Raw genomic sequence first — 22222 nt, forward strand, 5'->3', positions numbered from 1 at the left:
AGCAGGAGAGATCTCATACCTGGAGAACATACGTGGTCAACTGATGCACTTGAAGGGTCACTGAGGGCAAAAAGGGTCATTCCTGCTCGTGCCCGTCTCTTCCCAGAGCCCATGGGCAGCATGTCGTCCATGGAGGTGAACATCGACATGCTGGAGCAGATGGACCTCATGGACGTGTCTGACCAGGAGGCCCTGGACGTCTTCTTGAACTCCGGCAGCGAAGACCCCGCTCTGCCGTCTCCGGCCGCAGGTGGGGGCGACAGCCTGGCACGAGGTCTGTCACGCGTCCGCCAGCTCCCTCCGGAGGGAGGATCCCGGACGCCCGGGGCCAGTCTCTAAGTTCTGCCTCTTGTCCCGCCACTTCTGGGCTCACGGCGGCGGGGAGGGGGGCTCTGGTTGGTCCGTGGTGAACCTCTCCCAGCTTGTGACGCTCGGCCCAGATTCGTCCAGGGACCGCGCAGTCGGACCCGGGTCGTCCTTCTTCCTCGGGCTCAAAAGGCCTCTGGGGGTCAGGCTGTAAGGCCTGGAGCTTGGGGCTCACCCTCAGCAACCTACCCCCCCCCCCCGCCCCCCATGCTGCCCTTCTCCCCCCCCCCCTCCCTCCACAGGTGGTCGCTTGACCTTTTGCTCAGCTTGGGCTGAGAGTTTAAGAGTTAAGTCGCCACCCTTCGGGCACTTGATCTCCATTTACTGCCTTCCCCAAATTGCGATTCATGGAAGTCCAGTAGAAATTTTCCAAGGCCCCCTCTACCCAGCCCGATTTAAGTCTGGGACGAGCCCTGCAAGGTGGGGGCAGGGCTGTCTCATATGCACATCCTTGCTAAGAAAGCACTTCTGTTCTTCCACAGGCGCAAAAAGGGAAAGGCTCAGACCAGGGTCCCGGCGCTACTAGGCCCCCTTCCTCCGAAGCCCACCTCCAGTTTTCTTGTCCACTTGTGTTTCCTCTACCTTCTCCCCGAGGCAGCGCTCTCCCCCTCCCCGCCGTCGGGGGGGGGGGGGGGGGGGGGGGGGGGGGATGGGGCAGGGCAGTCCTGAGAGTGCCTGGCGCTTTCCCGGAGTCAGGGACAGACAGACTGGGGTTTAGGACCTTCTTCAGTTTCCCTGAACTTGGAGAACTGCTACAAGATCAGTGAGACCGGCGCCCAGAGAAAAACTCCCCGAATTACTCGCCAGGACATGTCCTGATGGCCGAGGTTCCTGGGCTGCTCCTCAAAGCAAGGCGGCCTGTGCCTCCGGCGGTTTCTCTCAGAAGCCACCCCGGACGGCCGGAGGGTCCCCGGCGCCACCTGCCCTCGCGGAGACAGGCAGCCGGGTTCTGCGGCCCCCGGAACCAACGCCGCGCGCCCCTTCTGTTCCGCGCGCGTGGGGGGGCCGGGTGGGGGGGGGGGGAGGCGTCTCCAGCACAACTTCCGTGGCAGCTTCTCTGTTGTGTTTGCAGGGCCCGAAGCGGGCGGCGGGCCGATCGAAGTCACCCTCCAGGTTCCCAGGCCCTCCGCGTCGCGAGCCGAGCCGCCGTCCTCGCCGGCCCCCGGCGACGGCGGAGAGTCCCCCGTCGTCCAGTCCGACGAGGAGGGAGTGGAGGTGGACACGGCCCTCGCCACCCTGCACACCGACGACAGCGACTCGTAGGTGTGCGCGCCCCGCCCTGGAGGCAGGTGCCGTCCCCGAGGCTCCTGGGCGTGACGCAGTTGCCGCCGCCGGCGCGTGAGGCCCTGACTGTACAAACCGCTGACAATAAAGCTTGCGGACTTCACCCCGACAGGGTACAAAGCCATTTTGTGCGGAAGGGCTTCGAATTCCAATTTGTGCAGCAGGGAGGGTGTCCACACGGGCCGCCCCCGCGATCCTGAGTCCGTCCTCCCGAGCGTGGCCGTAGCCGGCCCCCGAAACGGCCACCGCACACGGTCCGCTCCACCGCTCCCTCCTTCCTCCTGCTGAGGAGCGGGTGGCACGCGGGGTCCCCTTCGCCACCACTGGTAGCCCGGCGCCTAGTGAGGGAGGGCGGCCCGGCTTGCTGTCGCGTCCCACGACGTGCCACTAGCCGGCGGGCGCAGGGAGTGAGCGCTAAGCCGCATCCGTGGGGCCTAAGCGACGGGGTTTCCGAGAACCACCTGCGGACAGAATGGGGGGGCGGGGGGGGGGGGGGGGGGCGGTCAACTCGCCGCCGCGGGGGGAGTCGCAGCCCTCTGCCCGTTCACCGGAAAACAGAGACCAATCTCAAAAAAACTTCGTTTTTATTATTAAACCTTGTAGTACAAACCTGAAAAGTAAACAAAAAACTGGCAATAAACAACATGAAGTCTTCCCTCCCGCGGGAGGAGTGCAGAGCAGCGCTAATAAATTAAATGTCAAACTGTAAGCCATAGGCAGAAGTTTACTGTCAAAAAGAGGGAAAGTACACAGCAAGGCCATAAAAACCGGACAACCACATCGGAAAACACGTGACTCTGTTTATGTAATTGTTAAATATTCCAAAAACAGTTCAGTCTTCTGCAACAACAACCGACAAAGTGTATCACAGGACGCTCCCGACAGTCCCACTGGCAAGCTCAGTGCATATGAGTAGCTACGGGCTCGATGGATCCAATTACGAAACAAAGGACAGCTCGTGAAAACAGTTCCCTTTTTTATTCCACACGTACTGTACACACAACCGGAGAAGGGCAACAGCTACTCCATTATTATTTTGTTGTTGTCGTTCAGTGATGTAAGCAGCACTTATAAATGTTACAAGAAAAACCCTGTAAGCATCCAATCCACCCGATGAAGAAACGGAAACGTAAGGCTTTTCTTCATCTTGTCCTCGCACCCTCCCCACCCCCCACCGAGAAAAAGGCTCAAGTATTTAAAACAATTTACAGGCGTATGTACAAAAGGGACGGGATTCTTTTTTTTTCTTTTTTCTTTTTTTTTTTTGTTACAACATGAAGAGAAAAAATAGACAAGATGAGCGCAAATGCATTTTCACATTCAGAAAGAACTGCAGACCTCCTAGTGGCTCTAAGTGTGACCGTCAACGAAACGAGTTTAGAAAGAAAGATTAATGCTGACTTGTGAAGGTGTAAACCAAGCAGTGACATGAAGACGGAATGTTAGAGAGATTGCACGTCTAGGACAAAGAAGCACTTTCGGCTTCGATCACTTTTTTTTCCTTTTTTGTTTTTTTGTGGTTTTTTTTTTTCTTAAGGATGCTATTGAAGGGTTTTTTGATAAAGTAGCCAACAGCACCAAAAAATAACAGAATGGATTTCCTAATGAAATCAGGCACAGGTTTCCCTCACGTGACCCCTCCAAGGCAGGCAGTCTGCTTTCTTCTCTCGCTCTCCTCTTTCCCTTAAACAGATGCATAGAGATGTGCTGGTAAAGAGAACCTCGTCGTCCGCTTCCGCATTTTGCCTCGGGTTAGGAAACAACGTCCGCCTTCAGCTGCCATAACCGCCCAAAGAAACAAAATGGGGGTTCTCCGGTTTTAAAAATTACAAACTCATTTTGCACATGACAGAAGAAAAGACAGCCAAAGTAAAGCCATTTCTTTTCAAGTTTTGTGTGTGTGTGTGTATGTGTGTGTGTGTGTCTCCTATCCCTTTTCCTCTCTAGAAAAATCTGCTCACATGACTGGTTTTTTAAAATTTGTTCTCCAAACTTCACCCTCTTCGAAAATGGGTTAAAAAAGCCTTTTTTCCCCCCAAGTTACCAAAAAAAACCAAAACAAAAACAAAAAACAAAAAAACCAAAACAAAACAAAAAACCAAAAAGGCTTTTTTCAGCCACAGGGGCGATACAAATTAATACAGCCCCCTCAAGGGTTTTTAAAACAGTGAATATACGGCAGTTTCCAAAATCTGACTGCAGTATCTAGGTATTCTAAGTACAAAAAAAAGTTCAACAGTTTAATGCTAAAACAAAATTAGTTCTCTAAAACCAGAAGAAAATCTTCTTTAGAGCTAGTGCAAAGACAGCTTGTATCCTACAGCAAGTACTCCAAACTAGAATATCATAATTACAAAAAAATATATATCGATCGACACGGTGTTGGCATCTTCACGACGAGCTCGAAGCACTTCGGGGGGAACCGGAGGAGGAAAGCCGGGGTGGCGGCACGTCCACGGTCGCCCTCTTGCGGGGCCCTCTTTTCGGTGTGGGTTTGCCGAGACGGTTCTCGATGCCTCCGTTCTTACCAGACACTTTGCCGCAGATCTGATTGACCAGACTGATGATCTGCTCCTGTTTCCGGGCGAGAGGAAGACAATTAACAGACCAGAAGCACGCGATCCCAGACTCCTCCCGGGGTGACGCTCACCACCACAGCACAGGACAGGGGGGCTGCGGAGTGCTGCCCCGCGGAGGCGGTTCACGAACCAGGCAGAACGATCCTTGAGAACCAGGCCCCTAACCTGGCCCCTAAAGCGGGCCCTTTGCTTCTCACAGACACACCTGCCACTTCATGGCCCGGAGGGATGAGGGGCAGAGCACCTGCCCCAACGCGCATCCTAGCCTCCGAGCCCCCGAGCCCCCGCCACGGCACTGCCCCGCGGCTGGCAGGGTCACTGAAATCCCTGAAGTCCCACAACTGTACCCAGTACGTTGTTTTCTACACGCATCTCACGTGTAACGTGTCCCTCGCCCCGGAGCCTGGGCCACCCAAACAGCAAGAGCGGGTCACCGTCCCGCGGCCACACGACCCAGCCACCTGGCAGACGGGCTCCGTGCGCGGACAGGGTAACGGGGCTGCCTGCACGCGAGGCTCACGGGGGCGTCCCGGAGGCTTCTTGCCCCGAAGAGGCCAAGTGCCTAGGGCGGTGTCATTCCAGCTGCCCGGGCACTCGAGCCTTCCTTCACCTGGCCTTGCAGATAAATACACGTGTCTACTTCTGGATATTTCTGGCACCCCCTCCTCTCGGCGAAGGGGAGATGATTAACAAGCATCCTTAAAGTCAATCAAGGGAACCATTCTGCTGTCGGCATCAAGTATGTATTTGTAACCTCAACATCACTCAGAACCATGCAGTTTTACGAGAAACCATGGGGGGAAATACCAAAATGGCATATGGCCAGACCTTTCAGAAGCACCTGCTCTGGACCAGGATCAGAGGGAACCATGTGGACACAGGTGGGGGCGAGGGGGGGAGGGGGGATTGCTTATCCTTCACTCAAAGGCCTGGGGTTCACCTGAGTCCGAAGCTGGCCCTCCCGCAACAGGAGCCTCTCCTCACGGAAGTGGAAGGTGTTAAAGGCGAAGAAGTGAAAACCGTGTGGGAAGAAAGTGAAAAGCACCCTAGAAGCAACAGGGCCGCCCATTTGCGCAAACGCTGTCTGTGGCCATTTTTTCAAGCACTTATGATAAACTTGCTAAACGAAGATAAATAGATGAGCTGCTTTAAAACCTGTGGCTTAAGCTTTCGGGGCACCACGGGCCGGGCAGGGCCCTGCCTGTGCCCTGTGGCTCCCTCGGCCGGCCCGGGGGGCTCGGACCCGGGATCTGTGTGCCCCAAATACCGGGCCTTCCAACCAGAGCTGCGGTGCCCTCAGGAGGCATTTCTGAAACCCAGCCAAGAACCAGAAATTAGAGTTAAAAAGCACACAGCTTAAAGAAGGAGCGGATTCAGATTCTCATTTACTAAAATTAGTCCAATGACAAAGTAGGCGGCTTCTACGCCCTTTTCTCTTACTCATCAAAGTGATGAAGCTTCACACAGACCCTACAGACGGGATTCTCTGTCCCATATTCCGGTCACAAAAGACAATGGGCTACAGATGGAAGAACCCAGATTTTGTAGAGCCTGAAACCCTGAGGGCAAAGCCCCCCAGCATGTGGGCGGCACCCCGCGGGCTGACCGTGCTGTTCTGACTCCCCGCTGAGGGTGTCTTTGTCGCGGGCTCTGACGTCCGCGGGTACAGCAGAGCAGCAGGGCGCGCAGGGCGGTTATGCCTTCACCGACGCACACCCTAAAAGCCAGGCCCGGATCTATTCTCAGCTCAAGCTTATTCCGCCAAAGTCTTATTACCCCGACCGACCCGCAGCCTGAGCCCCCACAGATGCGCCACCACGCCCTCCAGAGTCCTGCCCGGAGCAGAGACGTGTGACGCCAGGCGTGGTCACCTCACCCGGGACCCACCCCCACTGAGATCTGGGTGCGGGGGCCTGCGGGACAGAGGGGCCCTTGGCAGATACAGCCCTGGGGGCGGGGCCCTGCTGGGGGCTGGGGGCGGGGCCCTGCTGGGGGCCGGGGAGGGCCTGGTGCAAGGGTGTGTGCAGCCGCCCAGGGTAGGGGACACAGCACCACAGTGATCTGAAGGGTGACCACCCCATCCCACCCCCGCCAAGAAATGTTCCGGGTCAGCCAAGACGTGAGACACGTCCTCCAGTCGCCGCGCAAGCGACTGCCCAGCAGCCCAAAGCGTTCATGCTGGACGTGCCAGGAAGTCACCGAGGCGCGGGCCCGCTGCTCGCTGCGGGGAGAGCCCTGGCCCAGTGGCACCTGCTCTCCGTGCCGGCTAACAGACACCGCCAACCGAGCGCGCGAGGGCTTCGGATGGAGTCTGCCTCTGCAGACGACCGGGGACTCAGCGAGACAGGGGCCATCAGGGGACCGTGAGGCGCGACGCCCCGGACCAGAGCGGAAGCACAGAAGTGGCGAGAACTGGCTGGACTGGCACTTATACAAAGCTGGAATGGGATCTGGGGAGCTGGATGCAGAAAGACAAGACTTCATGTTTCAGCCCGGGGCCCTTGGGTGAGGACCCAGAGCCGCCCCTGGCCTCGTGCGCGGCAGCCCCGCCAGGAGCCCGGCAGTGGCTTGTGTCAGATGTTCCGCGTTCTTGACCTGATGTCGGTTACACGGGAGTTTCTATGGAGATGAAAGACGCCGGGCACGGTCTGCAGCACTTCCAGGAGTGACCCATGGCGTCCACGCCCCCACGCGCCCCCTGCCCCCACCCTAGCCCCGGGCAGATGGCGCAGTCACGAGGGTCATCGGCTCCAGGTGTCGGTCACCAGTGCAGCGGGACTCTCGGCAGACCCCGAGCTCCTCATCGCACTGACCCCCACCCTGGTGGTTGCTCGCTGTGGGGGTGACCGCGGCAGGCAAAGTGCACGGCTATGGGAGGTGGTGGCCGAGGGGGCTCTGCAGGGCTGCAGCGAGGAAGGCTGTCTGGCCCTGGCCCCAGAACCCTAGAATCGGGCTTTTCCGGGAAAACCAGAGACAGCCTTGGCTCTGAGGCCCCTGAAGTGGCCAATGCCGCTCACAGGGGGCCCCCCGGCCCGGAGAGAAGGGAGACAAGGCCCTGATCTTCCTGTGCTGTCCGCACCATGACCTGTCCTTCCCTTCCCCACCGGCTGCATCTGTCCCGCGATGGACATGCACAGGTGGCCCACCGTGCCCCTGGATCTGGACCCTACCGGGAGGGGACAGCACAGTCCCTCATTTCCTCAGCAGCCTAGCCAACCAGTGGGGCCAGCACCCAGATCCCGCCCTCGTAAACGGAGGCCCTGGCGGCCACTGGTGCTGACGGAGACGCTGTAGGGGAGAGATGGGCCAGGCTCCCGTGCAGGGGGAGGTGGGCCAGGGGTCCCCATTAACTGGAAGAAGAAAACCGAGATAGAACGAAGTTTGTGGAAGTAAAGAAATCTCCCCGGTGTTACTTCCTAGGGCTCCCCAGGTCGGATCGGACACAGGCTGGACCCCACCCCCACCCCCACTTTCTGTGGAGTTAGGCCGTCCAGACAGGGGCCCAGCACCACACTGGGTGCCCTCGGCCTCCGTTCACACCAGCTGTTCACCTCTGTGGAAAGGCCGAGCAGGGCACAGGTCCCCCCGGTGCGGACTGACCTCATCGTAGCGGTACATCAGCTTCAGCCCTCGACAGGACTTCTGCTTCTCCACGTGGCGCAGAGCACACTCCAGGCAGAAAACCACGTTCTCGTTCTCCTGCACGACCTGTGGGAACAGCGGCGGCCGGTCCCGAGGTGCAGAAGCCATCGGGCCCCCCCAACCCCCCCGAGGGAGCAGGGGCAACTCAGGGAGGCCCGACCCCGGCTAAAGTCCCCTCCCGATCTCTGCTGCCCCTTCCCAGGAGGGGTTCTCGCCAGCGACAGGCTGGAGGAGACAGGATGAGACCGTGGTGCCGCTGATAAGCTCTCAGGCACTGGGCCTTCCGGGACCTTGTGCACACAAACCACCTGGGGAGAAGATGTGGCAGGGTGACCGGGAAACGCACCCCGAACGTTTCAGCGGCGCGATCGATTCTGCTGGTTACCCAGAGGCTGCCCCCCGCACGCCCCTGGGGGACCCGATGCCTCTGCCCGAACCTGCCCCGAAACTCCAGCTGCCTCCTGGGTGATCTGCAAGCCAGACAGGCCCCGACCCCCTGCCAGCCCGTGGGAAAGCCTCTGGCAGCGGGAAGCGCACACCAGGGCCTGGGGCCCAGGGTCCCTGTAGGCAGCACAGGGCCTGATCCGCCACAGACATGAAGATTTGGGGGTGGGGAGGGTGCAGAGGGACAGCTGGTTTGCATGGGGGCCCTCCCCCTGTCCCCGTCCCCCCAACTTCTAGTCCTGGTCTCATTTAGAAGGAAATTCGGGAAAATGCTGCCTTCGCACACAAGACGCGAGAGGTTCACAGGCCTTTTCATGAAGACTGAGGAGAAACAGCCAGCCGCGGGAGTAAGGAAGTGACACTTAAGGGAAGAAACCCATCACCTTTTAAAGACGCTCAGGCTCAGGACAGGAATAAGCAAAAAGAGGAAACCGTAAACAAAAATACAATCTTATTACTAATCCAAGCACTGAAAGTTGTGAATCAAAATAAAATCTCAATTTTTACCTATGAATTCAGGATGATACAAGCTTTCTTTTCTAAGTAACTTAATAAAGTTTTTTATTTATGTGAGAGAGAGAGAGAGAGAGAGAGAGCAAGCAAGCGTGAGCAGGGGAGGGGGCAGAGAGAAGAGAGAAAAAGGAGACAGGATCCCAAGCAGGCTCCACATGGTCAGCACAGAGCCCTACTTGGGACTCGAACTCAGAAACCGTGAGACCATGACCTGAGCCGAAAGCGAGAATCAGATGCTTACGGAGGCAGTGCAACGTAGGCTTTCTTAAAACAACAGTCAGGCTGCTAGGAAATGCCTAGTGACAGCCTGAAAACAAACCCACGGGAACAGGCCAGTGCCCCGCACGGAGGTCGTGACAGTGCTGTTCATGGTCGTGGGAAGTAACGGGACACTTTCCCACGGGAGTAACTCCGTTCCAACACAAGAGGGACGCCCACGGGACTATGTGGCTTTTATGAGCCAAGCTCACAAAGCATTTTTAAGACCCGGGGGAATGCTTATGCTTTTCTTTCTCTCAGAGAGCATGGCTCTTGATTTTCTCTCTTTAGAAACGCCTTGGAAAAGAAAAACTAAGGCGGAAGAAAACACAGATCTTGCTGGACTTCTAAGAGGGCTACACCCGGATCGAGCCGCTGAGAGCTGAAAACCTCCTAAAGCTGAAACTGCACGTTAGGCAGCTAACCTCCCGGACAGCACAGCTCGGCCGGGCCCCCCTGACGCGTGCTCCCGACAGCAGTCTACGCTGGGCCAAGTCCCGCAGCACAAAGCCTATGTGACAAGACAGGCTGACTGTCCCGTGTGACTGCTTAAACGCCGTGCTGAACGTGAGGCCAGAAGGGCTGCATGGGGCAGAGCGGTTGCGAGAGAATCGGCCATTCAGCCTCGTGACTGCAGAGCTGGCTGGGAGCCGCGGTCGCCGCTGCTCTGCGTCACACGGGGGACCCCGTGGCACATCGCGGGGGGGTGAGGGCGCGGCTCTAAAGTAAAAATCCGAGTACAGTTTCCACTAAATGCCTACCAGCTTTGGACCATCGTAAAGTGGAAACGTCCTAAGTTGGGAAGCATCCATGTGCACGTGTGTGGCCGCTGTGGATGCCATTCTAACCCCTCCCCCCACTCCCCGCGCCCCCAATCAGGTAAGTCCTAACGCCCAGTACCTCAGAATGGGACTGTATTTGGAGGCGGGGCCCAGAACGAGGCAACTGGGGTCAAATGAGGTCACAGGGAGGGTCCGGTCCAAGTAGGACTAGTGTCCTTACAAGAAGGGGTTAAGACCTAGACCCTCCGGGTGAGGGGTGGGGGAGGGTACACGTGACGAAGACCCGGGGAGACTGTGGCCATCTGCTCGCCAAGGACCCAGAGGCCTCGGACGAAACCCACACTACCGCCTCCAGGAGCCCAGACTCGTGGCCTCGAGAGCTGGGAGGGGAGGGAAGGGACGGTCGTCCAAGCCCCCCGTGTGCGGTGCGGATTAAAGCAGTTCTCCCCTTCTCTCAGCCTTCGGACTCCATGGGAGCAGCTGGGGGTCCCCCACCTCTGCAGGGCACCCGGCCGAGGGCTGGGGGACACGGGGTGAGGCGGCGTCCTCCAGGCACGAGGCCAGGAGGGGGGCAGGGGTGTGCCTGATGCCCCGTGCCTCGGCGACCACGTGGGACGTCAGTGCCACGGCGGGTGTGAGGACACTAAGCTCCAGTCACTGGAGGGCCGTGGGCACCGGGCAGAGGTGCACGGCGTCCGGACAGCCCTGTGTGGGGGCGGCCACCCCGACGGACCACACCAGCCCGGCGGCCATTCCCCTGAGGCGTCCGAGCCCCGCTCTGGCCTGGGACGGCCGTGGGGAGACACGGTGACCGCACGAACACGGCTAAGCCCAGGGCTGGGCGGGCCGGGGACACCGGCGGGGACTCTGTGGAAGCCAACGAGGACGAAAGCGGGGCGGACGACCGCGGGAGCAGCAGCTTCCGCCAGAGGCCAGGAGGCTGGAAGCAGGGCTGCTCCGCTGCGGGGACTGTCCGTTCTGACCCAAGACAGCCCCAACTCCGCAGGGCAGCGCACTGGACCCTGACCCCGAGGCAAGAGCCGAGGACGCGCGGGGCCCAGGCCCCTCGGGGGGCAGCGGCCGGGTGGGGGTGGGGGGAAGGACGGGGAGGAGTGCAGGGCAGAGGAGAGAGGAGCACGGGGCAGGGGCGAAAACCGTCCCGACCCGCGGCCGCACGCCCGGGCTCACCATGGACAGGTAGCACAGGTGCTGGCAGACCTGACACCTCCTCTCTGACGTCTCCAGCTGCAGCCACTTTCGAGGCTTTTTCTTGCCATCCGCCATGGCGCCGTTGCCGTCGTGGCTGCCGTAGCGGGCGGACGAGTGGAGGCCGGCCTCGAACAGCTGCCGCCGCTGCCGCAGCTCCGTGTCCCTGCGCGGACAGAGCGGGGGCGGGCGTCAGGGCGCCGTCGGGCCACGCCGGCCTCTGCCTCCGCCAGGCCCCGCCCCGCGGCCGGAGGGAGTCGCGCACGGAGGCGAGCTTCGGCCTCGGCCCTGAGCCGCCTCCACCCGTGGGGTCTCCCCTCTGACCGCGGAGGACGGAAGCCAGGACGGGGTCTCGGACTTGGCGGGACCCACGGGCCACAAGCAGAGGCGGTGGGCGAGCTAGACCGCGGCGGGGCGGCGGGGCGGCGGGAGGGCTGAGTGGGGAGCACCGTGCGCCACAATGGACGTGCGGGGCCGGGCTGGGCCTGGGGGCTGCGGGTCCCGTCTCCTCTCCGGGGCCACCCCGCCCCCACTCCCTCCCACAGGCGGCTGACGTCCTGAGAGTGCCCAGCGACACGTACTAACCCCACACATGAGGCAGCGAGAGAGCAAGAAGAAAAGCCACCACTCTCCCCCGAGTCTCCACCGGCCGAGCACCAGGTGGGCCCCGTGGTTCCGAGAGGTGGCCCTTGTCCCGCCGCCCCCCTTCCCCCTGTGCGCGGCGCCGGCCTCGGCCTGTGGCTCCTGGGCGCTCCCCTTGCCCTGCTGGGCCCAGAACCCAGACTCGTCACCTGAGCTCATCCAGAAGGGCGGAGATGGTACTGAGAGTGGGGCCGTTCTCCTTTTTTGCTTCCGCTTGTGCAATCTGGTAGAGGAGCTTCTCCATGGAGAACGGCTTAGCTATGTGGCGACGCTTCATTTCCTGCAAGAGGGGGTCACGGCCTTTAGGGCACATCTTCCTTACCAGGCGGCTGCCGGGGGTTCTCCCTCATTTGGAAGGCGGGGGGCCGTCTGAATTCTCAAACTCTGACTTCCATCTGGATTCGACGCAACTGGGAATCCTGGGAACGTTCCTGCCCGCCTGGGAGACCAGCACGAGGCAGCGGGAAAGGTCATCGCTTGGGGCCACCAACCACAAGGCAGGTGCCACGGATTTAAAATGGGTGCGGGGGCACCTGGTGACACACTTGGGTCAAGCAGCCGACTTCAGCTCAAGTCATGATCTCATGGTTCGTGGGTTCAAGCCCTGCATCGGGCTCCGCACGGAGGATTCTCTCTCCCCCCTCTCTCCCTCCCCCACTCGCACTTTCTCACAAGAAATACACTTAAAAATCCGCACCCGCTTTTCTTCTTTGAAGTTTTACCTTCAACTCCTTCCGTACTGTGTTCCCAACACTGTGTGGGAGTCAACAACAGAATTCAAAACCTCTCATGATACAAACTTTCCTTTTAGAAAAAACCCATCGGCTGCCTCTTAAGAGGTTTCAAAACTCTTATTCTGAAACTCAGCATCGCCTAACGTCAGACCCGCGAGTGCAGGGCCGTGCGCGCTGCCGTGCACCCACGCGGGGGCCGGTCCCACCTTACCTTGGCCGTCTCGAAGCCCATACTCGTCCACTGGGTGGTGGCAAAGTGCACGGTCTCAGAGACGCTGTAGCCGCAGCACACTTTGGACACAAAGGACCCCGGGAAGCAGACGACAAACTGACCGCTCTGCTGCACGGTCCTGTGAACCTTGATCCCCTCCCTGCACAGCACCTCCGGGGAGATCTAGGGAGACAGGCTGGGCTCGGAGGCTTTCCTGGCTGTCGCCCCAACCACTATCGGTCGCCCAGAGCCCCCCTTCTGTGACAGGTCCGCCAGCCCCTCCCCCAGCGAGTGGACCGACACGCACCCCTGCTGGCCAGGAGGGGGGGTGTCGGGACGGAAGGGACCTGCTGGCCACGAGTTGGATGAGGTTTAGTATTAAAGATTTGCTTCTCCTTTGAGAAAATAAAGACACAGGGGCGCCTGGGTGGCTGAGTCCGTTAGGCGTCCGACTTGGGCTCAGGTCATGATCTCGCGGTCCGTGAGTTCGAGCCCCATGTCGGGCTCTGTGCTGACAGCTCAGAGCCTGGAGCCTGCTTCGGATTCTGTGTCTCCTTGTCTCTCTGCCCCTGCCCCGCTCGCACTCTCTCTCAAAAATAAACGTTAAAGGGGCGCCTGAGTGGCTCAGTCGGTTAAGCATCCGACTTCAGCTCAGGTCATGATCTCGCGGTCCGTGAGTTCGAGCCCCATGTCGGGCTCTGTGCTGACAGCTCAGAGCCTGGAGCCCGTTTCAGATTCTGTGTCTCCCTCTCTCTCTGACCCTCCCCCGTTCATGCTCTGTCTCTCCCTGTCTGAAAAATAAATAAACATTAAAAAAAAAAAAAAAACCAAAAAAAAAAAAAAAAAAAAAAACGTTAAATTTTTTTTAAAAAGAAAAGAAAGACACATAATTCCTAAGAACAACAAAGATCTGCATGGATACCGGCCTAAAAGGGACAACGGTCCCGCAGGGGCACGGCCTCAGTGAAGACCCGGCCCTGTCCCCATGCAGCACTGCCAGCTTCGAACGCGGTAAATGGATACCACCTGGTGGCTGCTGGGAGGCCTCTGGAGCCGGGCGAGCACAGGGGTACAGGCTGGGGGCCCCGGGCCCAGGACATCGAGGGGCTGCTGCTCCCCCTTCTCTGGGCTGAGCCCAGAGTGAGCGGGGCCCTGCAGGGACGGGGACCGAGGTGGGGGTCAGCAGAGGCCAGAGGGGACCTGAACTCAGGCGTCAGGACACAGCTCAAGGCTACAGATCCCCAGAAACTCAACTGGCCCAGGACTTCCCGAAGACAGGGTCAGAAGCCCCTGTGCTGGTCCTGTGATGGTGAACATCCCCGACCGGTAGCCCAGTCACCCAGGTGCCCAGCAGGTGGGGACGGCAGGGCACAACAGAGCCTGAAGACCACCCGACACAAGCCCGTGGCCCCCGCCTCCTAGATTGCCCGGTCTCCACTTACAGAAAAAGCAGGCCCTGAAACAGACTCAAAGGCCAGCTCAGGCCTCGTAAGCCTGGAATCCCGTGCCGTCTGAGGGAAACACCGCTTTCGTAAAAGAGAACGGGTTGGTTCTTGTAAAAGAGGACAGGTTGGCTTGCACGGATCCCCGGAGGGTTCATTTTTCAATGTCCTCTTTGCCTCTGGGGGGCGGGCCAGCAAGGAGAGGGACTCGGTAAGACCGCTCAGGGTTGGGTCCCAATCCTGAATGCCCGCTCCCGGCCAGCATCCGCGGCCCCGGCCAGCGGAGGGGACCTACCATGACGTTGCTCTCCAGCATCTGTAGCCCTGGGGTACCGTTGGCTTGCAGCAGGGTGTGGACCACATCCTCCAGCTTGTTCTCCTCCTCAGCAGGAATGCAATACCTGGGTTGTGTGGGAACACGGGCGGGACACAGCCTTGACGTGGAGCCTCTGCCCGGGGAGCGCTCGCTGGGCCCGCCCTGCAACCCTCCGTCCCAGAGGGGAGCGAACGCCGGCTTGCAAAGTGGCCTTGGGGGTAGCCGGGAGGAGGAACGCACCCCAGTGACCGGCGCCCCGCTTCCCAGGGCGACACCGCTGCTCCCAGCCAACGCGGCCAGAACGCAGCCACGGCGGGCGAACGCGCCCCCGTCACGTGGAGCTGACCTACGCGTGAGCCAAAAAGCCTTCAAACCCAAACCAGATGTCGAAAGCCGCCTAGAAATCAGATCCAGACACACATGCAGACGCGATCAGCCTCTGCTAAGTGCCCTAAACCTTCAGAGGACGCGACAGGACTCTGGCGCTGGTCCCCCGGGCAGCCGAGGGCTGCGGCGGCCGGAACGGGCGAGGGGACCCCCGTGTTCTCCGAAGAGGAGTCCGGCCTGTGCGCTCGGCGCCTCACGGCCAAGGCTGCAAGGACACCACAGCAGCTGTGAAATCCTGGAACGGGAGCTGGTAAAAACCCAGGGGACAGAGGAACACATTCCCGGAGGGAGCCGTGTGCCGGGAGCCAGCCCGGCTCAGCCGGCTGAGGGCACAGGACGGGCGCCGCCACGAGAGCCACATCAGGCGAGCTGCACAGGCAGACAGAGGGGCCAGGCCACAGGGGCAGGGGACAGCGCAAGCCTTTCCGGAGCTAAGGAGCCGCAGGGATGCTGGGGGGAGACAAGGCTGAAGACGTGGGCAGAACTTCACCAACAGAAGAATCTGGAACCTCACCGTGTTACGGGGAGGGGGGGAGTCGTCACCAGTGTCCCAAGAGGGCCCACCAGGGACACACTCCTGGAACGGTCCTGACTGGGCCACAGGCCAATGAAGCCACTGACCTCCCTTCAGGGGAGTCGGCCAGACAGCTCACATCCTGCCCCCGATACAACCGGTTCCAAATGTCCAACCTTCCCACGGGCCCCCTGGCTGGCCCTCCATCGCCACTGGAGTCTGTGAGGCAACCCTACCCTTGGAGGCCAAATCCTGCTTTCAGTCGCCAAGCACCACATTCACGTTCTCTGTAAATGCTGATTTCAACGCCTGTGTATCCTACTCCTGACCTGTGACTGAAATCCAGGGGTTCTACCCTAAATCACCTGTTTTAAGAAAAATCACACACCATCAAGTCCCAGGGTCACATCCCGGCCTCCTCTTCACTCTCCACCAGCAGGGTTTCTGGGGATGAGGCTTCCAAAGGCCCACGGAGTCCGACGTCTCCCCACCTCTAACTCGCGGCGAGGACGGCCTCGCAGCCACAGCATCTCACCGCCCCTCGCCCCTGTGTGCAGGGCGGGCCGGGTCACAGGCCCGGGCGGGACCCTCTGCTCCCCAAGCCGGGCGTGGCCACAGAAGCTCGTCCACGGGGAACAGCCCTCCAGACGAGCAGGCCGCACACCCCTGCACGCCACGCACTCTGTCTCGGGCCACCAGCCCCCGTTCCGGCCTTCCCGCAGGATGCCGAGGACCCCCCCATCCTCGGTGGCACAGCCCCCACAGGGGTCCCCCGGTCCCGCCAGGCTTCGACACTAAGCACACCTGTGGGAACGTGGCCCGAGAGCAGGGGAGTCCCGGTGCGGAGGCTGTGGCAGAGACAGGCTCCCGGGGGGAGAGCACCGGTTGTGCGACTTTGCGTGTTTTAATAAAGAATGCCGAATCACCCCCTCAGGACAACAGCTGCAGTTAGTGTGGGACAGATGTGGTGTCGGTGGCTTGTCAGGTGACAGGACAGCCTGATTACGTGCAGTAATTTCCCATCTGCCACCGGGAAGGAAGGGCCCAGAGCACCGGCCGTGGACGGGGACGGGCGGACAGGGCAGGGTCACAGGTGGGCACCCAGGCAGCGGTCAGAGTAAACCCGTGCCTCTCCCACAGCAGGGACCCACCCAGTGACACCTGTGCTCTGTGGCAGCGACGGGTCGGACGCCCCACTGTAGAGATGCCAAAAATAACCTCACACCAGGCCCGGGAGAGGACGGTTTACACTGGGTGAGGGGAAGGCTGGGGAGCCAGCACAACCACTCCACCTTCTGTGACCCCCCTAACTGCTCTTACCCCTAACAGGACACGAAGTCCTAGAAAACACCACCGACAAATAACGTCCCAGAAGAAAAAACAAGGGTAAGCAGGCAGCTGACAAAAAAGGAACAGAAACGGCCAATAAGCACACGAAACGATGCTCAACCTTGCTCACCATTCGAGCAAATCAAACCTCCTTCGAAACCTTCCCGCCACCTCAAGCGCTTCCAAGAGAGCTAAGAAATCCTGTGACTGAACCGGGGGGCACAGGACCAACCCGCACAAGCAAGCTCCCGGGGGCGGTCGGCCGCCTGGTGAGAGGTGGAACTTTCCGGAACGCTGGGGCCCCCAGGGCAGGCGTACTCACCAAATGCAGTCAGCACCAGTGTGTAAGTAGTCGATATAGGGAAGGTGGTTTTGGTCTCGAGACCAGCATGAGGTAGAAAAGACCATGCCGATGTTTAGCCAGGGAATTGTCACTCCTGCCAAGGGGGAGAGAGGCGTTACAGAGGACAGCCACATGGCCCCTGAGTGACGGCACCTAGAAACCCCTGCCTTCTTCCCAAGCGGAGAAAAAGAAAGAAACAGGACTCAAAAGTCAGACGACACCGGTGAGAAGGTGCTCGCTCCTTCCTGTTAGCTACGCAGAAAGGAAGCCAAGGCAGGCAGACACGGTTACAAAACGGTTTTTAAAAACCTCTTCATCTGTGAGTTTCGGCGGGAAGCCCTAAGATGCCCCGAGGGGCAGTACACGGGGACTGTCGTCCACCAGCCACGTGCCGTGGCCCGCTGAACCTCCGCTCAGGACGCCCCACAGACATGACCTGAACTCCTGCGTGTGCTGGATGGAGGCAGGAAGCTCAGGCCCCACTCTCTGGGGAGGCCTCGAGGAATCGCTTGCTCCCCCCGCCACCCCGCAGCGTGTGGAGGGGCCCAGCCGTCAGTGACCACAACCCCCAGGGCACCTGGCTGTCCCTGCCCTCTGCAAGCAATCGATCACTTCTGAGCCCACACCCAGCCCTAAGGAGTCAGGACATCAGCTTTGAAAAGACCAATTTCAAGATGAAACCTTGGCCACGAAGTGTCTCCCCCGCTTCTAGATGCTACCATTCGGTTCACCTCTGCACACTTTTCTGACTTCAACAATCCCATTCCTCTGCACGCTAAAGACCAAAGCTTCCAATCTATGCGATCTACGCCGCTAGCCTCCTGTCCCGTCCCGGTCGTTTGGGGCAAGGGGCCTCGGGACCCGGAAGACGGCGGCCGCAGCAGGCTTACCAGGCACAGCACCGAGGTGACGCAGGATGGACCCTGTGTTATTGGGGAGGACGGTGAGGTTCCATCCGTGCCTGCGGCAGAGGAGAGCAGAGGGGCGTCACAGACTGGCGGGGGGAGGACGCCGCCGAGGCCCCCAAGTGCAGGCCAGAGCATCGGACGTTACCTTGAAAACGGTTCTGATTTTCCCACTGGGAATCCGCTGCCGTGAGTGTTGGTGTCCACCTTGCCACAGTGCACGGCCACGTGGCAATCCTTCTCTTCCACGAGCCTCCAGTACTCTTGCTGTGGGGACAGGAGAGGCCCGGTCGGCACCGCGCCGCGCGCGAGTCACGGAGCGCGGGTCGGCGCGAGGCCATCGACGGGCGGCCGAGGAGCCCGTCCCACGGGAGCGGCGGGGCGCCTCCGACAGCACAGAGTAAGACGGCAGGGGTCGGACGGCCCTGGAGCAGACACATCCCCACAGAACCGCGGACGGGCGCCAACCGGGACGTGGTCACCGCGTTCGGCGAGACGCCCACCGGCAGGTGCACAAAATCCACACGATGGAGGACTCGGCCTCTCAAGGGAAGGCCGTGCGGACACGTGGATGAACCCGGAAGACCCGAGGCTGAATGCAGTGAGCCGAGCACAAAGGGACAGGCGCCGTGTGAGGCCACCTACACGGACACACGGCATCACGGTCAAAGAGAGAGACGAGAACGCTGGCGGCGGCCAGGGGCCGGGGAGTTAGCGTCCAGCAGGAACAGAGTTTCCGTCTGGGAGGATGAAATCCCGGAGACGGATGGTGGGGACGGTCGCGTGGCAACGGAAGGCACTGAATGCCACTGGACCGCGCACAGAGAAAACGGCTGAGGTGGTTACGTTACGTTATGTTTATTTTTACACAGTTTTAGAAGTCATGTATAACGGGGCACCTGGGTGGCTCAGCGGGTTCAGCGTCCGACCCTTGATTTCTGCCCAGGTCACGATCTCGCGGTTTTTTGAGTTCAAGCCCCACATCGGGCTCTGCGGTGACAGCACGGAGCCGGCTCAGGATTCTCCCTCTCCCCCCTTCTCTGCCCCACCCCAGCTTATGTTCTCTCTCTCAAAATAAATAAACTTAAAACTTTTTTAGGTTATTTATACGAAAAACAGGGGGAAAGCAACGAGAGGAAGGAGGGGGAAGCCGTCCCCCCAACATCCTATAAAGAACACGGCCTCCAGATTGGCCATCTTGACAGACACACACCTTCCTCCCTTCCAGTCACGGGTGATCCTGACTTCTCAGCCCCGTCTGTGCATCAGAATCACCAGGAGTGAAGACTACTTCCACCCGGACTGTGATCCAGCCAACTAAATCGGACAGGGTGCCAGGGGGATGTCACACGACCAGTTTTTAAAGCCTACCAGGGGGCGCCTGGGTGGCTCAGTCGGTTAAAGCGTCTGACTTCGGCTCAGGTCACGATCTCACGGTCCGTGAGTTTGAGCCCCGTGTCGGGCTCTGTGCTGACCGCTCAGAGCCTGGAGCCTGTTTCAGATTCTGTGTCTCCCTCTCTCTCTGACCCTCCCCCGTTCATGCTCTGTCTCTCTCTGTCTCAAAAATAAATAAACGTTAAAAAAAAATTAAAAAAAAAAAGCCTACCAGGTGACTGTAAGGAGTCTCAAACAGCCAGGGGCAGAGGGGGGTCAGGAACGTGTTTTGCCAACAGCTAAGATGTGCTCAAGTTTCCCACAGGCAATTCCCCCAACTCAGAGGCCTTTTTTGTTTTCAATTTTCATTCCAGAAGCACAGCATCATCTTCCCTAATACCTTGGCAGACCCCATTTAGCTGGAACCGCACGGAAAGGAGGAAGCCTAGCGAACAAGCAGCGGGTGTCACGACGCAGTCTGGCTCAGAGAAGTGCTACCACGAACCATACAGGCTCCACAACAACTTCTCCAAAGGGGGACCAGCCTGGAGGGGTCGAAAGCCCCAAGAATAAATCCCACAACATTATGCGTCTGGGTTCCTTAAGCGTGTCTCCTGGAAGGGGAGGAACAGAGTCTGTGTGAGGGGATAGCTCGAGGCCCGGCCCTGCCACCGGGTGTAGAGACCGACCAACGGCCACCTGGGGAAGAAGGGGACGGCCACCAGCCAAGAGGAAGGCCCAGACCTCTTTGGCGGATCTAGAAGCCAGACAGACTCCGACTCGTCCAAGTCTGGATTTTAGCAGACCTTCCCCTTGTGTTCAAATATTAGGCAAGTGCTTAGGAGAAAGCGAGACTCTTAGAACGAATTCCTGAGCAGGAAACTAAAACAAGCTGTGTGTCCTTCGTGCCCCACACAGGATCAAACCCCGCAGCCTCTGAGGCCCCCACGGGGACCTGCGCTGAGCAGCCAAGGCCTCCCTTCCCAGCCCAACTGTTCACCCCAAAAGGTCCCATCCCTTTCTCCTGCCACCACATCCCACAAATGCCATGAGCACTCGGGAAGCAAGTGTGACCCAGAGTCGTGGCTGAAGGGATGTGGCTTCCGCGGGTCCAAAGCAGGGGGGTCAGGCCATGGTGTGGTATTCGGAGGCGCCACCCAGGGAACAGAGCTGGGGCGGCCCCGTGCAGATCAGCAGAGACATGCGGCCCGAGGGAAGGACGACACTCAGGGCTAAAACCAGACACGGGGAGGTTCCCCCAACGGGGAAGCCTGATCCGCGGGGCCGGGGCTCCGGTCCTGGGCTTCTGATGGCTGCCGTGCGTGGCCCGTGCGGCCTGGTTTGACCTGGCCCGTCCAGGGACTTGTCCTGACGTCCCACCCCGGGGAAGCCGGGCCCCTAGCAGTCAGCACGGGTGTATGCACAGGGGCAGACATGCTTGACAGGAAGAGGGAGCCTGAGACCCGCCCACCAGCCGCTGCCCTCGACGAGCCACGGGAGCTCGTCTTCCTTCCCTTACAGGACCAGGCGCGGGGCACCGGGTTGGGGAGGTGAACAGATCCGGTCCCCGTCCTGCAGCGGCTCACCCAGAAAGCCCCCTAATCGGCCGGGCACAGGAGGGCTCCGGGCTTCCCAGCCTCACGCTAAACTCCAAGAACAGAGTTGGGAGAAGCACAAAGATGGCAATCTGCCAATCCCATTAAAGAGAAAACAGGGGAGAAGAGAGAAAGTGCAACCGTGGTTTCAAGGGATTCCGAACATTCTCTTACATAAGAGACGATGGGGTGAGGGGTCCCCCAGGCAGGGAACGCGCCCGGAGCTCACCCCGACTTGGCGTCTCCCCACCCCTGGCCGGGGGGAGGCACACACTCTTCGCTACACCTCTTGTGCCCTTGAGTGAGTCTAGATTCGGTGACGACTTGCCAGCCCCCCGGCACACAGACACCCAACGATGGCCCCGGGGGTCCCCTCAGCACCATCGGGCACCAGCGGGCCCGGGGCCCCGGGAGGCGCGCTCACCTCGATTTCAGCCGGGGCGGGCTCCTTGCTGAAACACATGTTCATGATATTTCTTGCTGTTCGATAAAAAGTTGTTAAAGACACAGACCTTCCCTGGAAAGAAAACAAAGACGAGAGTAAAAAGCGTGAGAAGCCAAACTGAGCCCCAACCCCACGTGAGGCCGCACCCCTGTCCTGGACCACGGCCGCTGTGTGTCCTGAGCTGACGTGGGCAGGGGCCACAGAAGAACGTGCTCTCGGGAGGGTCCTCGGTGCCGACCGCGGGGGATAGAGGGCCCCTCGGCCTCGCACCAGCAGCAGACGGACTCCTGCCCTGATCCGGCAGAGATGGAGGCCATGCGCCAGGCGGGCCTGCCTCGCACAGGCACACCCGTGACACACAGAAGCACACTTCGCTTTACGGGGAAGGGGGTATGATGTGGGAAGGGCGCAGAACTCCCCAGTTTACCCCACCTGAGGGGCAGGAGGAGGGGCTGGGGGCCAGGGAAGAAACCAGCGGCATCCCAGACCCGCTCGGAGCTGGGGCCAGACCAGGGATGGGAGAGGGCCCGAGAGACACAAACGTCAGGCACCCTCCACACCTGAGAACCAGCCAAACAAGCAGCCTCCTCGAGCAACCCTGGGGAGCAGAAGCGCTCTGCTCGTTCTCTGCCACAGAAGCCACGCACTGCCCCCTCCCACCTCCCGGGGAGCACCTAGCATGCCAGATGCCTAGCATCAGGACGGCCAGCACCCTGCCCTCTGCTGCCCCCTGCCCGGCGATCTCCACAGCGACGTGCTCAAGACGGCTCACGGTTTCGGCCTGGGAATCCCACCGGAGACTCCGTTCTCACCTCCACAGACAGGAGGTTTCGTTTTGCAGAGGCAAGCCTGGTCAGAGCTGTGCTTTTCCTGACCGGGCACGTTTGTCCCTTGATTGCAGAGGTACTCAC

At 60.0% G+C, this 22222-nt stretch overlaps 2 protein-coding genes across 13 annotated transcripts in view; one reads left to right on the plus strand and one right to left on the minus strand.

Annotated features, from left to right (window-relative positions):
- The window catches only part of DTNBP1 (dystrobrevin binding protein 1), a 131509-nt gene extending 129756 nt beyond the window's left edge, over positions 1-1753 (plus strand). For 4 of the 7 annotated variants that reach the window (XM_042985676.1, XM_042985677.1, XM_042985678.1 and 1 more), the window contains 2 exons: positions 107-250; positions 1419-1753. In XM_042985676.1, coding sequence (XP_042841610.1) covers positions 107-250; positions 1419-1708 — 434 coding nt within the window. In that variant the 3' untranslated portion in view covers positions 1709-1753. Of the gene's footprint in view, positions 1-106; positions 251-848; positions 908-1418 lie in introns of those variants that run through there. The other 3 variants (XM_042985679.1, XM_042985680.1, XM_042985682.1) reach the window with 2 other exon arrangements.
- Positions 1754-2215: 462 nt separating this feature from the next.
- JARID2 (jumonji and AT-rich interaction domain containing 2) overlaps positions 2216-22222 on the minus strand; it is a 271874-nt gene continuing 251867 nt past the window's right edge. For all 6 annotated transcript variants that reach the window (XM_042985686.1, XM_042985684.1, XM_042985687.1 and 3 more), the window contains 10 exons: positions 21291-21383; positions 18046-18164; positions 17883-17953; positions 16972-17086; positions 14399-14504; positions 12662-12844; positions 11866-11996; positions 11057-11240; positions 7830-7937; positions 2216-4224 (listed from right to left, as the gene is read on the minus strand). In XM_042985686.1, coding sequence (XP_042841620.1) covers positions 4042-4224; positions 7830-7937; positions 11057-11240; positions 11866-11996; positions 12662-12844; positions 14399-14504; positions 16972-17086; positions 17883-17953; positions 18046-18164; positions 21291-21383 — 1293 coding nt within the window. In that variant the 3' untranslated portion in view covers positions 2216-4041. The remainder of the gene's footprint in view (positions 4225-7829; positions 7938-11056; positions 11241-11865; positions 11997-12661; positions 12845-14398; positions 14505-16971; positions 17087-17882; positions 17954-18045; positions 18165-21290; positions 21384-22222) is intronic.

The sequence above is a fragment of the Panthera tigris genome, chromosome B2, assembly GCF_018350195.1.
Source record: "Panthera tigris isolate Pti1 chromosome B2, P.tigris_Pti1_mat1.1, whole genome shotgun sequence".
NCBI classification, from domain to species: Eukaryota; Metazoa; Chordata; class Mammalia; order Carnivora; family Felidae; genus Panthera; species Panthera tigris.